The 20,041-nt window shown below is 50.4% G+C and overlaps 1 protein-coding gene across 7 annotated transcripts in view; it reads right to left on the bottom strand.

The window, feature by feature from the left end:
* SLC12A8 (solute carrier family 12 member 8) overlaps positions 1 to 20,041 on the bottom strand; it is a 53,124-nt gene that overhangs the window by 31,582 nt on the left and 1,501 nt on the right. For 3 of the 7 annotated variants that reach the window (XM_080600599.1, XM_080600605.1, XM_080600603.1), the window contains exons 2-5: positions 17,575 to 17,795; positions 16,557 to 16,703; positions 13,129 to 13,320; positions 9,714 to 9,945 (exon numbers count right to left, since the gene is read on the bottom strand). In XM_080600599.1, the coding sequence (XP_080456725.1) occupies positions 9,714 to 9,945; positions 13,129 to 13,320; positions 16,557 to 16,703; positions 17,575 to 17,643 (640 nt within the window). In that variant the 5' untranslated portion in view covers positions 17,644 to 17,795. The other 4 variants (XM_080600602.1, XM_080600600.1, XM_080600601.1 and 1 more) reach the window with 4 other exon arrangements.

The following is a 20,041-nucleotide window of genomic DNA, read 5'->3' as shown; positions in this document are numbered from 1 at the left end:
CCAGCTCGAAGCAAATCACACAGCCCCAGCGACAGTGAGAGTTGAAAAAGTGGGGTCCGACCACACTTTGGGATGGCAAGAGCTGAAAATTAAGCTGGATGCCATAGCTGGCACCTCCCCAGGCCAAGGCAAGAGGCATCCCCAGAGCACGAGCAGCTCAGCAATGCGAGCAGCGGGGCCGGTAGCAGGTTTGCTGCTCCTGGTGTACAAATCAGCTCCTTTTATCCCCAGCTTCTTGGAAAGCCAGCTTCTTAAATTAGGACAAGGAACAAAAATGCATTTCAAGTGCGTCAGAGTTGCAAGGAACAAGAAGCAGAAAGGTTTTACTTAAAAAAAAAAAATTGGCAAGAAGTAGATAGGGAGAAGGATCAGAGTATTTTTAAAGGAAGGAGGAAAGGAGTTCCCTTGTCCGAGACCTTCTCTGCACCCATAATAAGCCCGACAAACCCAAAATGAGAGATTATATAAAGTCTGTAATTGAAGGAGCGAAAGCCACAGTTAAAACAATCTGAAAAGACCAAGCCCTGAGAAATGCAATCCGAATCCCTTATCTTTTGATGGAAAAGAATGTGCTCCCTTAGATTAATGACGTGTTTACCCAAAAGGAAATCACCGCCCTTCTGAAGCAGCGAGTGTTTGTTCCTCCCAAGTCCCTGTTTTCTGATCCAGCACTGATCTCCCAAACCTCCTGTTTAAAGCCAGCACACAATGCGGCTTCCTGCGGCGGCGGGCCCTGAGCGATCCCAGCCTTAACCCTCTCCCCAAAACCGCCCTCGGCTGCACCTGTTGGGGAAGATCACAGGATATTTGGGTCCCGCTCCAGCCACCGCGCATCCAGCACAGGGACGGGCATCACGCCGGCGGCTGCCAGCAAGGCTGCTGCAGGGCGATGAATCAGCCCCATTGCATAAATAGTTCTGCGTCAAGCAGACAAACAAACCAGCGTGCGGTGGGACAACGTTTGCAAGGGGAAGCACTCCTTGCCTGCTTTCTGTCTCACCAAACGGCTTGCTCTTCTCCAAGGTGGCCTCTTCCCGGGTTGCTCAGGGCTTCGGCAGAGCATCCTGCTGCCCGTTCCAGGACGCTCTGAAAAAGGCTGGACTTGGGATGCTACAATATTGTGCTCTGTTGCAACAGGCATGGAGGAGCACGGGGTTTGTGCCCTGAAAACTGTGAGCAAGAAAGAAAGCCTAGAGCAGAAGTGCTGTGGGGTGGTTTTGGAGAAAAGCAAAAACAAAAACACACAGGGATTATCAGTCCTTTGCATGCATGGCAAACCCAAGTATTTGCATCCTTCCCTTCTGCCCAGAGACCCCAAGAAGGGGGGGACACAGGCCCAGGTGTGGGTGACCCCCAGCAGATGCACTCACTCCCTGTCACTCACTCCGTGGGTACCATCCCTGATCTCATGCTGCGGGGATCTCGGGGCATCCTGGCCACAACAGCCCCCAGGTCACAGGCATCCTCCTTCCCCTAAATCCAACAGACCTGCAACAATGAGTGCTGGCCAGCAGCTAAAAATAGCACAAAAGCCGTAATAAACAAAAGGAGCTGCTTAAATCAGTCCCGGACAGTTGGATTTAGCTGATCGAGCACTTTTCATCCTTGGGACGCCCTCACCTCCTGCAGCCAACGCAGGAGCCTGTGCTCCCCCCAGCCCTGGGCAGCCACCGGGAGGGAGAGCTCAGCTCTGCATGATGCAGGGCTTGGTGGCGCAGGGACACACACCCCCTGCTCCATCCCCCCCTTCTGGGGGATGGAGACCTGGAAAAACAACGGTGTAAGCCCTACGGAAGCTGTTTGGCCTCTATACTGGCTGTGCAGGTTGGTGGTTTTTAACTGTTTTTTGCCAAAAAACAAAAAGCCAAGAAAAATACAATAATTAAAGAGCATTTTCTGCAGGGAGAAAATCTGAAATGTTGGTTAGGAGAAAAAAAAAAGAAAAGATTTTAACACTGGTATTTCAACATTATAAAGTCCACTTATGCTTCATATTACTTAATACTAAGTATAGTCTTGCCATAATATATAAAATACTTCCCTTACTATTTCTTGATGTGGTATCCGCTACCTGGCTGTTCAGCACTATTCAAACCTGCCAGCAGAAATGGTTTTATTCATTACAAGTCACACGAGAAATAAAACATCCCTTGCTTCACCCTTTTTCTAGGAAAACGTTTTGCACAAATGGGATACTATCATTAATTAGAGCGGTATTTCTTGGAAGCCATGCCCAAAGTCCCTGTTGCGGGAGGCTCCGCAGAGCTTCTCAGATGAAAACTCCCAGCCAGGTTTCTTAAACCTGAATTTAGGCTGAGTCAAGGCACAACAATTGGAGGAAAATGAGCGACCCTGGAGCTGCAGCAGCGATGACACACATCCTTTGGGCTAGCTCGCTCCGAGCTGCTCTGTGTATTGCTTGGGACAAAGCCCAACCCATGGGGATCGACTCCCCATCTTCCGAGAGGCAGCAGACAGCCTCAGCGGTCTACACGCTCTTCTGCCACAATCATGGCTAGAGCATCCCATACCTCCAAGTTACGGCTATATTATCCAGATGACAAGGATACTTAAAAAGAAAACTAGTCCATTTGTTGATTCTTTGTGTCCAAAATGATAGTTTGATTTTATTTTGGGGAGGTTTTCGTTACCCTTAGCACAGCATACACAGCTACAGCTCTAAGTCTAGTTTCAGAAGTGGGAATCAAACAGCGTTTGATTTTGGAAAGGCTGAGCAAGACATTGCCACATAAAAGGATTATTTGTGTTTTGTTTGAAACCATTCACTGAATTCAGTTTAAATCAGAGAACACATTTTCCCTACTAAAACCACATTTCTCAATGAATACATTTCGTCTTTGAGTATAAAAGAAAACCAAGAACCACCATCAGGACATCCTCCAGGGCAGTGCAGATACAACCAGGCAGAAATCTTTCACCTACAGCCAAAAAAGGCCAAAAACTGTTAACACAAGCCAGCAGGGAAGATGATGAGCAGTAGATAAGAACCCATATCCTGCACAAAGTTTCCTCTTTAGCCTAGGACACGAATGCAAATTAGAAGCAAAGTGGCTGTAGAAAGACTCCAATACCCAGAAGTTACCTTCCTAAATTAAATCCCTTAATAAGGAAAGCTGATTCAGGGCACAGACGAACTGTGACTGGAATTAAACTCTGGGAGGATGGAATAAGAGAAGGTATCAAATCTCCATCGTTTGAAAACAATCATGTAGTGGCACACACACACACATAAAAAAAATCAATGCAATTCAATAAAACTGTCCAGCTAAAACACAGCAACAGGGAGAGATGGAGGGATTACGGGATGATATACATCTTTCCCGAGCCAGCCAGTTTTGTGAGGCCCCTAGCAATAAGCAAGTGGCTGCTAAACCTGAGAGCGGGAGGTTTCATCAGGGGAAAGCCCCTCTGAAGGCAGTATCTAGCAGGGGACAAAGCCCAGGGTACCACGCAGCAGCTGACCTGTCCCAAACACATGGGGACATGGACCAGCTTTCTGCTTCTGCACCCTGAACAGCATCCTGCAGTAGGCAGCACGGGCTGACCACCACCTAAGCCACAGAGGTGTTTCAGGATTTATTTACAAGCTCTAGGAAGATAAGCTAAGCAGCATCTTGCAGGGAAACAGCAAAGAATTTAAAGGTTAAACCAACCACAAATGAAATCTCCTTTATTAATCGGGAGGGAGATCACCTCCCCTCCACTATGGGGCTAGGCAGAGGTTTTTTTCCATGCTAATACTATCACAAGCTGAATCGAAAGCCTAATTCCTACTGATACTCCTATTAAATGAGTTAAAAAGTAACACCTACAAGATAAAAGCAAACCCTCTGCTGCCTCCTGGCCCTCTCCTGAGGGCAGCAGCACGTTGTAGGGCATCGACTGATGACAGGACCATCCCCACCTCTGCACGCTCCAAGGACGACACTCGCTCCCATACAGCCGCTCACACAGCATAGCCCAGAGCAGAGAAGACTGAAGGGGAGCAGGAGGACTTAATGCAGAAAGGAAGGATAAAAGCTGGTCCCCAAGTCCCCAGGAGACCCAAAGCAGTGGGCTGTGGCTGCAGGAAGGGAGACAGCCTGGGACAGCTGTGACCAGAGCAGCGTGCCCGGGAACGCAGTGGAGGATCCATCGCTGGCAATTTTTAAGAGCCAGTTAGAGACATGCACATACCAGGAGCAGTAACAGGGTGGGGACAGAGCAAGCAAGCTCTCAAATCCCCTCATAACCCTCTTACCAGCCAGGCTGCTTGAGGCCAGGGAAGTGGCGATGAGGCAAGAGGACTGCAGGGAGGATGGTGGGCAAGGCGGTCGCAGGTTCTGAAGAAAAGCCAAACGAGAGGAAAGAGCGGCAGCCTGGGAGCTCTGACGGGACATTTTCCCCAAGCTTGAGCAGCCAGTATGAGGAAAAGTGAGGGCATCCATTGGGAGATGCTAAAAACTCACTCCTCCCCGGGGATGCTGCCAGCATCGACGAGGCATGATGCTTCGCGGCATCCCCAGCACGGCCCAGCGGGTGCGGGAGGGCAGGGACCCACGGGACCCCGAGCTCTCATCCCTTCCTCACCACCTCCGGGGAGATGCCTCAGGCTGGTGGGCTCAATTTTTACTTTTTTTTTTTTTTTTAAAAAACCAACCGCCTTAAAATACCTACTTCAGAGAGACTGGTGTAGCTTTCCTGTCCGTATCTAAACAAGGCCCCTAACAATGTTATCACTTTTCAAAACACATCTGCGCTGCAGCTCCTAGCCCAGACAATTGGCAGGTAACCAGTTAATAAATTTCTTCGCCAGACTGTTGAATAGGCTGGCCCCGGCTCAAAGGTGATGTCACGCCAATTCAATGTGCTATAATTGGAAAAACCTGGGGAAAGCGATTGCATGTTTTTTAATAAATAAAGATCGCATTAGCAGCCTCCTGCTTTTATTCACCACCAGGTCTACCTTGTTCAGTAGCAAAGTGGGATTTTCTGCTGCCGCTCGCTCACTGATTTCTACTTGGAATTCGATGCCAGTTTCCAGATGTGTTTCAAGCCAGGAAGTCAGCAATCAGCCTGGATAAAGCCTCTGGGATTAACTGCAGATCATCTTCTGACACACACATCCTTCCTGCACCCTCTCTTAGAGAACTGGGGCACACCCCTCGTGCCCAAAAATACAATAGAACGGCCCAGGCCAAGCAGAGGCCTCTGATTAGGACGCTTTGATCGTTTTCACATTAAATAGAATATGTGAATGCATTTCATTAATTCAATCCACCAAAACCCCTGAGGCATCATTTTAAGGATCTTTAGAGCTCCGGAGCGTTTATACGTACACACCATCTTAACAACTGCAGGTCCCCGTTCTGCTGGAGCAGCCCCATGCACATCCCCCCAAGTCCCCTCCCCACGGCTCTTCCCCTGCAGCACCCACAGGAGAGCACGAGCTCTCCCAGGCAGCCACAGGACACCCAAGGGTAGAAATACTTCACAGGACTTGCCGTCAGAGGAAGATGTGAGGATAAACGTTTCTTTCCTAGGCTCTGTGAGAACAGCATCAGAAAGCTAAAACAGAAGCGGGTGACACGGAGGATGTGGTTTGTGCGGAGAATGATCCCAACCAGAAGCACTCCAGCAGCAACAGCCTAGGGGCTGCAGTGGGCTGGATGCAGGCAGGGGCTGTGCTAAGGGCCTCGGTAGGCTTCGAAGCCTCCCCACATGCTTGGGAGATGAACCGCCCGGATTCCTGCCAGGAGAGGGGCTCAGCCCCACTTGGACGGCTCCGTGCTCACGCTGGGCGAGCTGCAGGATGGGGGTCCCAGCCCAAGCAGTGCCCAGGCCTCAGTCTCTCAGCCAGACCCCCGCCCTCCCATTATTTAACTCCCTGCCACAACAAAATCCTTATTTTTTTCTTCCCCAGGAACATTCCAGGCATTTAAGAAGCTGTAGCTGGGGCACTTTTGCTTGTATTGCGACTCCTTTCATCTCACCAACAAAACAAAGCAGGACCAAATTAACACCAGATCTCCCCCAAAATAACCCCACCCCTCCCAGTTTAATCCCACGGCCGCTTTGCTTTAGCAGGGTACCTGCGAGCAATTGCCAAAACAGGAAAGCAGGCGCCTAATTGAAGGGAGTATTTGGGAGTCACCCTACACAAAAATTAGCAGAGATATGCTAGGAAAATAAAAGTGTGGGCATTAACAGCATTCTTATCTTCTTTTTCCATGACTCTAATGTTCAGTACGTGAAGTGGCCAAAAAGCTTCGCATGCTGTTCTGAGGAGCTGCTCACGGACGGTGTCCTCTTTTATGCTCGCGGCTTCCCCTGAAGTGACTCGGGCTGATTCCGAGGTGTGCACCTACAGAAGTAAAATGCAAACAGGCCAAGAAACCCCAGCACTGCTGCTCTGCCTGGGACCTGTTACTCGGCAGTGTAGCAAGCACAAGGTCCCAGCTGCGGGCCAAGAAGCTGAGCGCTGATCTTAATTCACCTGCATTAGGTTTGGCAAGAAAGCAAGGCAGGAAGGTAACACAGGGGTCTCCGTTTCTGGAGGTAAGACTGAGTTTTAAGGTAAAAGGCTGGAGACAGCTCAGAGCCTGGTTTTTAGCTAGCACGAGAGCCCCTCTCCTCAACACTGACCCTCGCAGAGATCCCAGTGTGGGACTATGACCCATCACTGGGGGAAGCACTGGCTGGGTCCAAGGTGGGGATTTAGAATTAACTCCAAAACCAGACAGTCCAACCCCGCTCTGCCTGCGGCCTGACCTGCAGCACCCCGCACACCCTGGCTGAGCATCACGTTCACACATCCAGCATCACGTTCCATGGTGCTTCAGGCTACAGTCCCTGCCTGGGGTACAGCACCCAAACGAGTCTCCAGGGCTTGGGACCACACCAGCATGCAGAGAGGAGCCAAAGTCTTTGGGGCCAGGAGCCCGGACACATAGGGTCATAGTGCTCAGGTAAGGAAGGCAGGTTTGCTTAGGAATGACAGCGGTCCTCGCCTTTCTTCTTCCTTTTCGTTTGTTTTCCCCCTTGTGTCTTAAATACACAAACACTCGTTTTTCCTGCCCTCGCTCTTTACAGCTTCTCCCCCATGTGGTGCCACTGCAGCTTTTCGAGGTTCCTGGCTCCCCTCGGAGGCCAAGCCCTGCAGTCTCCTCATGGGACGGCAGCATCTGGAGAAGGGACCGGCACTGCCCGGGCCTGGCTGCAGGACAAGCCACAGCGAGAGCGAGAGAGAGAGAGAGAAAGGAGAAATAGCAGCGGGAAGCCCTGCTGAGAAGCCCCTTTTGTGTAAATACTGCCTGTCCTCTGACTAAAAATAAAGGCAAACCACAGGAAGGGAGTGAGTGCTTGGCCCGCATCCCATGTTGTGTGCGCCTGCCTGGGTGTGAGTTTGGGCAACGGGGGAGACGAGCGAGGGGCCCCCATCCAGCGCAACCACACACAGGCTTCAGGCCTTCAGCATGGACAGGCATTCCTGCAGATTACTGCAATCCAAATAATCACTGCTTGGCAGAGGCACGCTTCTTCAGTGCTCGCTGAGCACTTGGAGCTGCGAGCGAGGGGAAATGCTCCCGGCGTAGCGGCAGGAGGACTGCTGCGGGCCCACTGCACGGGTGGCGAAACTGAGACCTGAAGCTGCGAGCGGAACTGTGGAAATCTACCATAAACAAGGAAGCAACGCAAACCTTTACAGCTCACAGGTCCTTCCTCCAAAACTACCCCTTCAGTGCGTGTCTCATGCTTTCCCCTGCATTTACAGTTACTGCTGTAGCCAATTAACCAGGCCTGAAACAACCGTACACGCGTGAAGCCTGCAGACAACCGACTACAGGTGCTCAAGGAGGGAAAGGCTGCAGCTAAATGCTGCCCACAAACAAAAGGACTTCTTGCTGTCGCCCAAGGCCAAAGATAACTAATTTCTGTCCCCAGAGCCGCATGGTTCCCAGTGCCTCCCCCAGGGCGGCACTCGGACACACTGCGACCCGCTGCCTGCGGCCGAGGGACGGTGCGATGGCATGGGGTTACCGACCCCCAGCACATCCCACCCGCCTGTGGGGTGCTGGCAGGAGGCGTTTTGCCAAGGGGTGCAACACAGGGGCAGGAGGCCGACCCTGACCTGGCCAGCCGGGGAGGCTGAGGCTGGCGGAGGCCGGGGCTCACCGTCGGTGCTGACACACCACTCAGAGGCCTGCTGGGGAAATGCAGCGCCGTGCCGGGCGTGCAGCCTGAGCTCGGGATCATTCCCTCAAACAGAAGCTGTCTAAAAATAAGACAAGACAGCGCAGCTCTTCCCAGCCAGGCCACAGACCCGACCACGCGGGCACAGAGCTGCTGGGCAGGATCTGGCCTTCCCTTGGGTCCCGCAGGCCCTCCTCTGCCACCCGCCACAGCTCAGCCGCCTCATTCCTGCTCCTTCCCCTATTTTCTGTCAGAAGAAAATGGCTCAGCGGTCAGCAGCGGATGAAATCAAAGACAGCTAACACTGACCTCAGCTTGGCCATGCCTCCTGCTGACGCACGTACTCTTCTCTCTCCTCCTGGTCCCACCTTTGCTTCCCTATCGTCATCCCTCACCCCGAACATTCCCCTTCTGCCCCTTATCAGAAAGGTCTCCTCGGTGCACAGCTGGAATCTAAGCCCCTACAGCTGAATTCTAGCTGTAACGAGCTCATCACAACCGGAGATCTTTCCTCTCCAGCTACTTCATCGGGTTTCCTGAATCCCTGCCTAAGATCCTTTCGGATGCAGGGGAACCCAAGAAAAAGGTGACACCTTCTGTTTACTCAGCTAATTACACTTGGTGATTGCCGAAGTGCTGGCTGCAGCGCTCGTCAACTCCCTGCAGCAGGTTTCCCACATCCTCTCAGGATGAGGATGCAGGGAAGGGAAAGGGGGCTTGGGGAGCCCCATCCCTCTGCCTTGCCAATGCCCAGCTGCCCCCCACCGCCTGCCCCACACTGAAGACCCCACTGTGGGCTGCCATCAGGCTGGGGAAGGTTAATGGGGGAAACTCTTTGGAACCCCAGCATCTCCCTTCCCAACCCCACCTGTCCTTGTCCTGAGCAGCAAAGAGATTGTGCTTCCTCAGCTGGGAAGCCTGGGGCCAGCACTGACCGCACACCGCAATGCCAGGGCTTAAGGGATGCCACACACCTCCAGTGAGAAAACTTCCTCCGTGCCAAGTTGGAGCTGTAATAGTCTTCGTGCTGGGCAACCTGCTCTAGGTGGCCCTCTTTGAGCAGGGGGTCGGACCAGCTGACCTCCAGAGGTCCCTTCCAACCTCAGCCATTCTGTGATTCTGTAATCTTACGTTTTCATCAGCACAATTCTTAACGCAAAGTCGAACAGCAAGCAGGTTACAAACCTCAATCACAAATGCAGCAGCTCTCAGTTGCTAGAAAACCTTCAAGGGCAATACGAGTGTAACAAATGCACACGTTAAAAGCTAGATTCCTGAGGTTAGTTGCCCAAATTAATGACTTATCTTCAGGCAATGCTCTGGAAAAACTTATTCCTTGCAAAATTAGGGGTTGTCTCTTACAGGCTTAGTAAGAAAGCACGGGAAAGCCACATCTGGCAGCCCCAAGCTCTACCTCTGTCTGGATGCACACCTTCACAAAAAACCCCATGGAAAAAAAAAAAAAAAAAAACAGACAACCAACATTCACTGATCCCAAAGCTCAGGACCCCCAGCTTTACCTGGATCAAGGTGCGAAAAGGACCCGATGACAAAGTCCAGCGTCGAGACAGCCAGCAGCAAGAGCAGCAGGAGCTGGAGGCGGATGATCCACTTCACCCCCGCCAGGTTGATCCCGAGCAGCCCCAGCAGGACAGCCAGGGAAATGCCCCGCACTGCCCAGATGTTGCTGAGGCTCAGCACATCTGCGATGGACTCCGCGAAGCCCGTGATGTACATGGCACCTGCAACACACTGAAGGACAGTGGTCTGTGAGCATCCTGTGGGTGCAGTGCCCATAGCGGGCAGATATTTGTTGTCACGCGACAGTATTTAAGGCAACTCTGACCTACAGGGACTGAACCTTATTACTACAACAGAGCCCACTGTCAGGGCAGTGTGGGGAAGGCAGAGTATGCACTGCTCACGTAAACACAGCAGCAACCAGCAACTTCCCACTGGCTTTAAAGTTTACCCTCAATTAAATTCCCAAGAGAAACCACCCTGACATAACCAAGGAAGAAAAGGATGAGTCAAGCTCTATAAGCTTCTTCCTTTCTCCTATTTCTCTGAAAGAAAGGCTCTTGGACAAACACCTGCCTGAAGAACGGCTGCATGCTTCCCCCTTCACTGCCTCCTAAGGTTTATTTTTAACTCAGTATTTGGTTTGGATGCATAGCCTGATGTTTCACCGGCTCCCCATCTTGCTACTGGAAGGCAGCCTGCACATTTGAGGAGAGCGCGTTGTGCAGCCCATGCCCCCCGAGCACTTGGGGAAGCCGTTTGTTTTTCTTGCTGCAGAGCAGGACGAGCACCCTTCCCAGGGTAGCTGGCAGTCTGCAGGACAGGACAGCTGCAGTGCAGGAAAACTGCTGCAGGTTCAGGCCTCAGATCATCCTGCAGGGCAGGGTAATTCCTCCCTTGGCTAAGCATCATGCCTTCGGAGACCTAAGCCTCCCGACCTGCCAGCCTGCTCTTTTACTTAGGTGACAGCAGCCAGGTAACAGGGAAGATATGAGCTGCATCGCGCACCTGGAAAAAGTTCCTGATCTGAACCAAGGAGCGAGCAGCACGCTCATGCACTATTTTAGGCAACCAACATACATGGGATTCACCTGTTCAGGCTCAGACACCTCCAGGACCACCAAGCTGCAGGAGGATTCACTTCCACCACAGGCAGACATCTCATTAAAAAAAACAGGGGGCACACGTCCTAAACTATGTTCTGATCATTGACTCTTATGTCAACTTAAATGCTTGCAAATGGTTAAGACGTAACATTATTATTTTTCTTCTCATAAATGTTGTTATCCAGATAGTCTAGACAAGAAAGTTAATTGTCCAGGAAGGTGATTAGATTGGCCTATATACACTGGTTCTTCAAGTGTGAAAACGAGCTAGCTAGTCTCCACAGAATACATTTAAGCCTCGTGATTTCAATGCCCGTAATAGCTGTACTTCTTGGGGAGAACACATTTATACAACAGTTCCAGCAGAACAGACCTAGCACAGGTCAGGTGAACTACACCCTCAAAGAGTCTTCTCTTCCTTGATGATAGCCCCACTATAAATATCTCCAGCAAAGACATCTCAGACCCTGCAAAGTGAATGCCTCGCTTGAGTGCCAATACATAAAAATTTGTTTGTTTAGGCCCATTCTGTAGTCCCCAAATAAGTGGATTTTCTCTTCTTTACTTGTGTTTGGCACAGCCTATACACCACCACTAAGAGGACAACACAGGTACTACCCCCACGCTCTCTTCTCAGAACAGGCTCTCTCCTGAGCTGGCTGAGGTTGAACCCTGAGCCCACACTGCTGCAAGGGTGCACACAAACGCTGCACTTCAGACTTGAAGTACAGACAAAAACAAACAAACACCATAATCTAACTCCAATAAATGTATTAAAAGATTGAACACTTGCAACAATCAGCTCCTTAAGAGCATTTGCAAGCCATGCAATTTGCTGGGTGAAGAACACAGTGGGTTTTCCACACCCAGACAAGTGCTGCCTCATCTTCGCTTTTAGCACAAAAAGATTTTAGGGCTAGAAACCCTTTCCTTGCACAAACAGCTCTTACGGTGAGCCACTCCAGACAAGGAGACTGCAGAGGAGAGCACCAAACCCTGACCCTATAGTCGGGGCCACTGTGACCAAGCACACGTTGGTTTCTGTAGGACCTGGTACAGGCGTGCAGGATCTAACTAAACCTCTCCTCTGGAGCACCACAGGAGGACCCCAAGCTGCATCCCAGCTCAGCTTGGCTGAGGCAGCCCCAGCAGGCAGAATTGCAGCACGATGCTGAGCAGTTCCTCATCACTGAGGGCATCAGCAGCACACGGCCAGTTCCTGCCCCATTTCTGACCGGTTAAAGCACTCCCTACACAGCTTGCAGTGGGGATGCAGCTCATAGCTGGTGCAAAGCACATCGGGCAGAAAGTCCGCTGAGTACAGCCAGAGAGAAGGGAAACGCATCAGCTTTCGGGAGCACGCAAAGAGTTTCTCTGCGAGCTGCCAATTCCCACCCCGCAGCCCCCCATGCATGCTGGATGCCTCACTACGGGCTGGGGCTGCCAGAGCCCAGCTTTTACGACCCTCGGGACAGGCTGCAACCTGATTGCTTTCCCAGACAGGGTCCGCTCGGAGAGCGAGAGTGGAAAATATTACAGGAAGGATTCTCATGTGTGGCCCATTTCCATATCTTGGCTTGTAACTGCATTCAATTTGTATTTTATGGACACTTGCTTTTAATCTGGAGTGAAAGGAGAAGAGGGGATTATTTTTGGGTTGTGTTTTTTAAGGGTTTTCAGAGATTGCTGCAAGCCAGTCGTTTAAAAACAAACCTCAATAAAAATTCTTCCCTGCTCACCACATTTTAGACTGTTCATAACATCTTTATGGGGGGGAGGGGGTTAAGTTACTACAGATTTAAAAGATTACTTTCCATTCCTTATGTTTACTGCACTTGCATTTCTGTGCTTCACCGCTGGCTGCTTGGGGCCCTTCAGAAAACAGAGAAAATTTTGACTCCTGATCTCAAGAAGTCACTTAGCTGCGGTCTTCACCTCTGCCCAGCTCCCCTCCCGCTCTCTGTGCTCCCGTGGGGAAGCAGTCACGGCTCGCCTGGCCCAAGTGCTCCCCAAGGACACAGTGAGTGTGCTGAAGCCAACATAGTAGCCCAGCCTGCTCACTCTGCTTTAGGTGGCCACCCTGGCCTCTCCCTCTTCAGTTTAATTTAAGTCTCCTGCCAGCAAAGGAGTGTCTTGGCACCAGGGGTAATTTGGGATTGGAATGGATGTCCCGCACAGTTCGCCTGCTCAGACACCCAGCTCCTCCACCATTTTGACCGTGCCAGGTGGTGGATTGCCATGCACAGGCCTGCTCTTATGGGCATATTTAGAAACACTGCAAAGTTTTTAAATTTTTTTTCTTAATTACCTGGCCAAAAATATAAAGGAAGCCGATGGTCCCCCCAACTTGACCTCCAAGGACAGTAGAAATCATGGAGTAGACGCCTCCACTTCCAATGCTGCACCTCTCGCAAACCCCAATTCCGGATAAGACTGTCACCAGTGCGACCAGGACCACAAATGACACCAGAAACATGCCCATTACAACTCCAGTGTTTCCCTGCAATGAAACAAACAAACAAACAAAGACAAAAAAACGATTAAAAAAAATCCAACTCACACAACACAGATCAGTTGAGACAAAAAAAAAAAGACTCGCCTGCTTCTAGTTCCTTGTGATCAATGACTATGGAGTCACTACAGATTAAAAAACAAAAACAACACACTACCACCTTAATTAAGGTAACTGATTGCCAAATTTGCAGTTCTTATTAATACCCTTTTGAAGAAGGCCTGCCTCGTTGTGTGGCCAGACAGACCTTTGCATGATAAGGTCCTGCTCCATCACTGGGCTCCTGCATGAATCACTGATTTTGTCCTCTGGTTCAGAGAGAATGATGTCAAACAATGACTCAAGGACCACAGGGAGGTCACTGCCTATCGCCATGTTTCATTATGTTTTAGAATGAAATGTGTTTTTTTTTCTTTTTAAAAAAGCTTTCAGAAAAAAAAAAAACAGTTTCAAAACTGAACATTTGGGATCTGTGACAACTGATTTATTAAAAGCATCAAGACAGCATTTTAATTTATCAGAACATTTACCTTTCAAAGCTCTAATCCTCCCAAATGATGAGATAACAAAGAACAAAACCCCAAAGGAAACACTGCGTGGAAGATAAATAATACAGTCATAAACCGCCTCACGCTGGGCCTTATCTGCACAATATATGCAAAGTAGCAGGTGGTTCTCGCTCTCAATTTACTCGCACGTAGTTTTGTGCGGAGGATTTCGCCCTGCTGACAAAAACTTCCTTCCTGCTCCAGGCAGAGGAAGCGCCAGGGAGGAGTTGCTGCAGGGTGAGGAGCAAAAAAGCCTCTGAGCAATGCCAGGTGCGTGTCTCACGGGGGCCAGCACAAACCCCTGCTTCGGGGCACTCATTTTGCTATTTGGGGATGGATTTTCCAAATAGAGTGGAAGGGCACCTTCCTCAGAACCAAAGGGAAGGTGCTGAGTGCCTCCAAAAGCATTTGAGCGCCCCTTCTGCACTCAGGACCTTCCGTTCCTCTCTCTCACATGGCTGTAATTTATTTTCCAGGGTCAAAAGTTTTTCTTTGTGCTCCAGCCCACCTTCCCTGCTGGCAAATCACTTAGTCCAGTGCACGGTGACTCCAACTCATTGTCAGAAATCTCTTCCAGTGCCCAGTGCTTCGTTAACGTCTGGCTTCCTCTCCTCTGCCTTGACTCGTGTTGCAGGCCATGTCCCCATTGCTCCTTTCCAACCTCACTCCCTCTCCTCCCACTCCAGCAGTTTCTGAGGTCATGCTAGCCTTGATACGAGTTTGTTTATTACCAGCACTAAAAGGCTGCTTCTCAGCTTTGGGGTTGGTTGAAATCCCAGATCCTTTCTTTTTTTTTTTTTTTTCCCCTTTCTTTCCTCTTTTCTGCTTTTTGTGAAACAACAGAAACATATCCAGGATGTTGCTATCATCATAAAATCCTATTTTCGTTCAGCGTCCCGCTGCCTTTGACAGAGCTTTATCTGGTCAGTAGGGAACGGAGCCAAGGTTTGTTATAAATGCAGCTGCTGGCTGGGTCAGCACCACAGTCCACTAGGATCTGACACTCCTTTTTAAAAGGACAATTGTTCTTTTTCTTCCACAGCTTACCCACTCACCCTCAGGTTAAAATGGTTAACAAATAAGACACGTATCAGTTGTGAAAAAAAAAAAAAAGCACTCATGCAAACATACACATGGCCTTGGGCTTTCCCAGAACCTGCTGGAGGCACCAGGCTACGTGGCAGCTAGTTAACGCTAGCAGTTGCTGCAGAAGAATGGGTTAACACCAGGACCAGGAGAGCTGTAACTCATCCTTGCAGATCACCAGCAGGGAGGAAGGATGGAGTTGTCTCGCGGCAACAATAGCAAGCCAATGAAGTAGGAAAAAAGAGTCCAATTTAAACAGCAACGCTTATTTATGCGTGCATGCTGGAAGGTGTTAAGATGGAGCGCGAGTGGGTAGTGTAGCAAGGCAGTAAGTGCCGAACAAGTCTGTAAGATTAGGGTCCCCTGCTATCGCAACCTTTACCTCTGGAAATTCATAGCAAAAGCCTGACTGCGCATGGATCAACATATGACTGTGCTCTGCCACGTGAACTCTGCCAACCCTGACTTCTCCTCCCTTCCCCGTCATGCTAGCTTCCAGCTGTTACATTTTTTCTTTTATTTACTTACTTTATTTTTATTTGTGCTCATTCCAGCAGTTAGCTCGCTTTCAGAGGAGACATGGAGGAAGTCAGATCAAGAGGAAGAGGGAGCTAGGAAAATCATCCTGACTTCTTCACCAGAACAGACCACAGTTCTCCTCAAAATCTGCAAACCATGCTTCTGCTAGGAAAGGCAAAGCAAGCGAGCATAACACACAGTAGCACTCTGCACACTGATCCGTACCCACTGGGGGATTCGCAGGATGCAGTTTGCACCCTGCCATCAGCAAGGGAGCAGCCCTATTTCATCTCAGCTGTCGTATGGAGTTTCTATGGCTCTTCCTTCAGTGTGGGTCCCAATATTCCCTCTGGTTTTCTGGTCTTCAGTGAAGCAATTTTCAATATAGAGTGCAAGTTGCTTCCTGCCCTTTTTGGAAGATGGCCACCGTGCCTGCGACACGAACTTGTGCCTGTGACGCAAACTCTGCCTGAAGCTCAGATTCCACCATTCCCTGGAGATGCTTGCCTTTTATTGAGGGGAAATTTTAAGGGACAGTATAACATATTGTATCAGGAAGAGTCCTGCATCGCACTGCAAGAGAGCAGAGACGGGCTCTGACCCTGAGTGAGATACTGCTCCGGATCCCCAAGTGGAAGTCCCTTTGGCAGGGATGACAATTTCACCTGAATGAGGACTCTCCGTTCCAGACATAATGGGGACCCCAAGCAATACAGATGTGTTTGGAAGAAACCCCCTTTGGTGGGGCTGGGAAGACAGCAGAGTAGCTCTAACTACATTTTTCTGGTAAAGTGGCTGTTTTGCCTCAACGGTGCAAGGGTGTTCCTATTTATTTTCTAGGTTGGTTGATGTGCTGTTTTTTCTTTTCTGAAAGCTAAAACAGGAACACTTGAAGAAACCACTTAAGCTTTTGATTTTAGTAGCACCTCCTGAAAAGCTAAGCAATAACCAGAGGACTGAACCAAGAAAGTGCCTACAAGCATTACAGAACCAGAAACACCTGGGTGGTGACGGAGACAAGTTGCGAGGAGGAAGTTACCTAGTCACACATTCAACCAAATCAGCACTCACCACGAGCCATCCCGTCCTCAGGAAAAGAACCACTCCAAAAATGTTGATCATGCAGGAGGTGAAGACGCCATCCCACGTTCCAAAAAGCACCGGCTCCCACACAAACAGCTGAATCTTCCACCAGGGCCTGGTCTGCGTTTGAGATACCTAGAGGAAAGCAAAGCCTTCACAGTTTTGCCTCTCACGCTCTACAGGCAGGCTGCAGAAGTGGTGCAAGAGCCGACCAGTGTTACTGCAGCAGAGGTGGCCACCAGCAGGTGCCAAGACATGACTTTGCTGTGAGTTCTCCAAGATCAATGGGCTGCAGAGCTGTAGGGATCACTGGGCCCTAGAAGAGAGGGCTCCCTGCAACACTGCATTTATATTATTGTAGGATAAGCAGCAACAGAATCCTACTCAGCCTCAGCAAATTAACCTGGTTGATGACATTACATGAACAAAAAATGTCATTTGAGGGGTTCTTTGCAGAGACTGCAGCTATTTATTACTATGTCTTATGTCATGCCTCTCTTTCTGTCCCCACCAAGATGAGCAGGGTCCTCTCTGCACTGGAGAAGTCTCTCAGAGGAGATGACAAAGCAGGCTGGACAGCCTGGGACTGGAAGAGTAGGTTAAGAAGGCTTCCCCATCACACACAGCCATCTCCAAAAGAGCTGGGGATGAGGACACTGCATTTTGAGAGGAGACACAGGACTCTGGTACTCAGGGCACCTGTGAATTTAAGAGCTGCTGGAGCCAAGAGCTGAAACTCGGGGAAACTGCAGCTTTTCCCATTGCAGCTGCCCTCATCCTGCCCCTGCTGCCTGGGCAGGACATTATTCCACACCCCTTCTACAGACCAAAACTGCTGCTATTTGCCTATGAAGAAGCTGGACTTTCTAAAGGGAGCACCTCAGGTTTACGTAGCAGAAAGAGGGGCAGCTTTGTTCAGTCCTGTTAACCTGCCACAGAGGTTAACAGGAGCAGACCACCAGAGACAGAAACCCAGGCTGTGAAGGGAGACGGCTCTCCGACATACCTGCTGTGCCTCCTCGTGGAACAGCTCCTGCACGTAGCCCTCGCTTCTGGCAGCACGCAGGCCGGACATGGCACCCTTTGTGTCTCCTCTGCCTGCCCCAGGCGCAGCTGCGGCCCTCACGGCGGGCGGGACTGACCCGAGCAGGTCAGCTCTTCTCCTCCCTCAGACTCCTGCAGCGCTGGGTCCCCCGTTGTGGAAGAATCATGGTTTTATTGCACTTACTGTGGAAGAAGGAAAGACAGAAGACACCAGTGCTGCTTTCTGAGCCCGCAGAGGCACAAGGCTGTTACCCGGAGCCAACAGAGGCTGGCAGCCGACGCTGAACAGCACGGCAGAGAGCAGCGCTCCCTCAGCAACGCTCCCAGAGCCCACCCGCGGCAGGGGCAGTATCAGCGGCCTGACACTTAATGGCCCTTGACGGGCTTTTCTGAGCCTGTTCATACTCCTGGCACCCTCAGCATCCTGCAGCACTAGCTCCAGAGCTTCAGTATGTGCTGCCTGGGAGAAGTATTTCCTTTCACTGCTTTTAAATCTGGTGCCTGATAATTTTATTCCATGCTCCTGCACTCTCATGACACGAGACACGCAAAGTATTTACTTCCCAGCACCACTAATGATTACGCTGCCTTAACCACGGTCATACCCACCCCTGCAGGTACATTCTTCTTGTCTGCAGTGGCCTGGCTTCAAATCTGTAGCTACCAGAGGCAGGCTCCACCAGAGGGCCAGCCTTAATTCAACACCACGTGTGTTCCCAAAAGGGTAGCATCAGGTTTTCTCTCAAGGATAACTTAACACCACTTAACAGAAGGGAAAAGCTAGCACAAGCACTTCTCTACCTTGACATCCCTGGTTCCTCTCTTTGTCAGTCTGTTTTCTATGCTCCTAACTACAGAGAGCTGCATTTATACCCCTCCCTCCAGCTGGCCACAAGCCTTCACCTTCCCCAGGTGGCCCTGCAGTGGCCATCACCCAGCGGCCACATCCCCCCAACTGCCACTTCTCAGCACAGCTACACGGCACCTGGGGAGGGTAGCCCACCTGCCTCCTCTGCTCTCCCGGGGCTGATTCAGCTCCTGGCCAGCTGAGTTCACAGGTTTACAAGAACTAAACATTATCACCCACACCAATTTACCCAATTTACCACAGGCACAGTGCAGAAATCTCTGACTTGTCACACTCACAAGCTAACAAGACAAGGCAAACGACAGAAATGTGCTGCTCCTATTTCATAGGGACAGAGACATAGAGAATCAGAGTGAAAACCACTTCAGGTCTGTCAGGATTTTGGCAGCAGGGTGTGAATCCCAGCTTTTATCAGAGCTTTCACCACCCTGCCTCCATGACCCTGTCAAATCAATAACCTGCGCTGCCACTGCTCCTCCAGGTGGCCGCAAGTCTCCTGCGGGACTGGGCCCAATGGGCAGTATGGGAGGTGTTTCTGGTTTTTTTTTGAGGAAGAAAACACGCAACATGAACCACAATTACAGTTGAATAGACATATTCTCCTAAGATTCCCCAGTGCAGCCCTTCCAAGCCAGCAATTTTATTCAGTAAAGGATTCCTTGTGGTCATCCAAGCTCCTGTCTTTTGCAGCAGTTCCAGCTGTATGCATGAAGGCCAGGAAGGCTACAGGCAGCCCTGGTCTCTTGACACATTCTCCTAAGGGAGCCCACAAGTGGCCAGCCCCAGCTCTTTGCAGTAGGTAGGGATGGCTGGAAGCACGCCCTGTGTACAACAGCACAGGGAAGTTGGATGCACTGGTACTATGGGGCCAAAATTTGCACAACACAGAGAGGAGATCCATGGATTTCATCCCTGGAGCTGACCTTGTAGGAAACATTACCCTCTTAGATATTTAAAGCCCCACATCTGAGGATTTCCTTCCTTTTCCTCAGCGTTACAAGCTCTCTCCTATTCCGCTCCCTCGCCCTGCACACAGCTCCCGGTGCTCTTTCCGCTTCGACGCGTTCCCAGTGGCGTTGCTGCAAGCACTTTCTCCTCTGCAGTTACAGGAAATTGCCTCTCCAACATTGCTCCTCAGTAGCATTTCATACCTCCTAATACCTTCCCCTCGCCTATTATTTAATTCGGCGACTGTTTACACGCACAGATGTACACATCCATTTAGACTGCAAGGTAACCGAAGCAAACATTGCTGAAGGAGTGTGCCAGGACCCGGCACGCGATGCTGGGCGCACGTCCGTGGAAACTCAGGCTCTAGAAGTGGGAATCCTCCAGGCAGGAGCCTTCCTCTCACCGTGAGCACACCATGGTTTCTAAGTGACTGCAAAACACACGTATTTTGTGGCGGTATTATCTATCTGGGTCGCTGACTGAGCAGAAGCGTGTTGAGCTATACAGGCAAGTCTGCCAAAACCACCAAACAGCAGTCATTTTCCTCTAATATAAGCAAGCATCTAATCCCAAAGTTAATTGATACTACTTTTCCTCAGGTTTCTGCCAA

The sequence above is a fragment of the Anser brachyrhynchus genome (genome assembly GCF_964034855.1).
Source record: "Anser brachyrhynchus genome assembly, chromosome: 7".
Classification (NCBI taxonomy): Eukaryota; Metazoa; Chordata; class Aves; order Anseriformes; family Anatidae; genus Anser; species Anser brachyrhynchus.
This window is presented reverse-complemented; position numbering and strand designations above follow the sequence as displayed.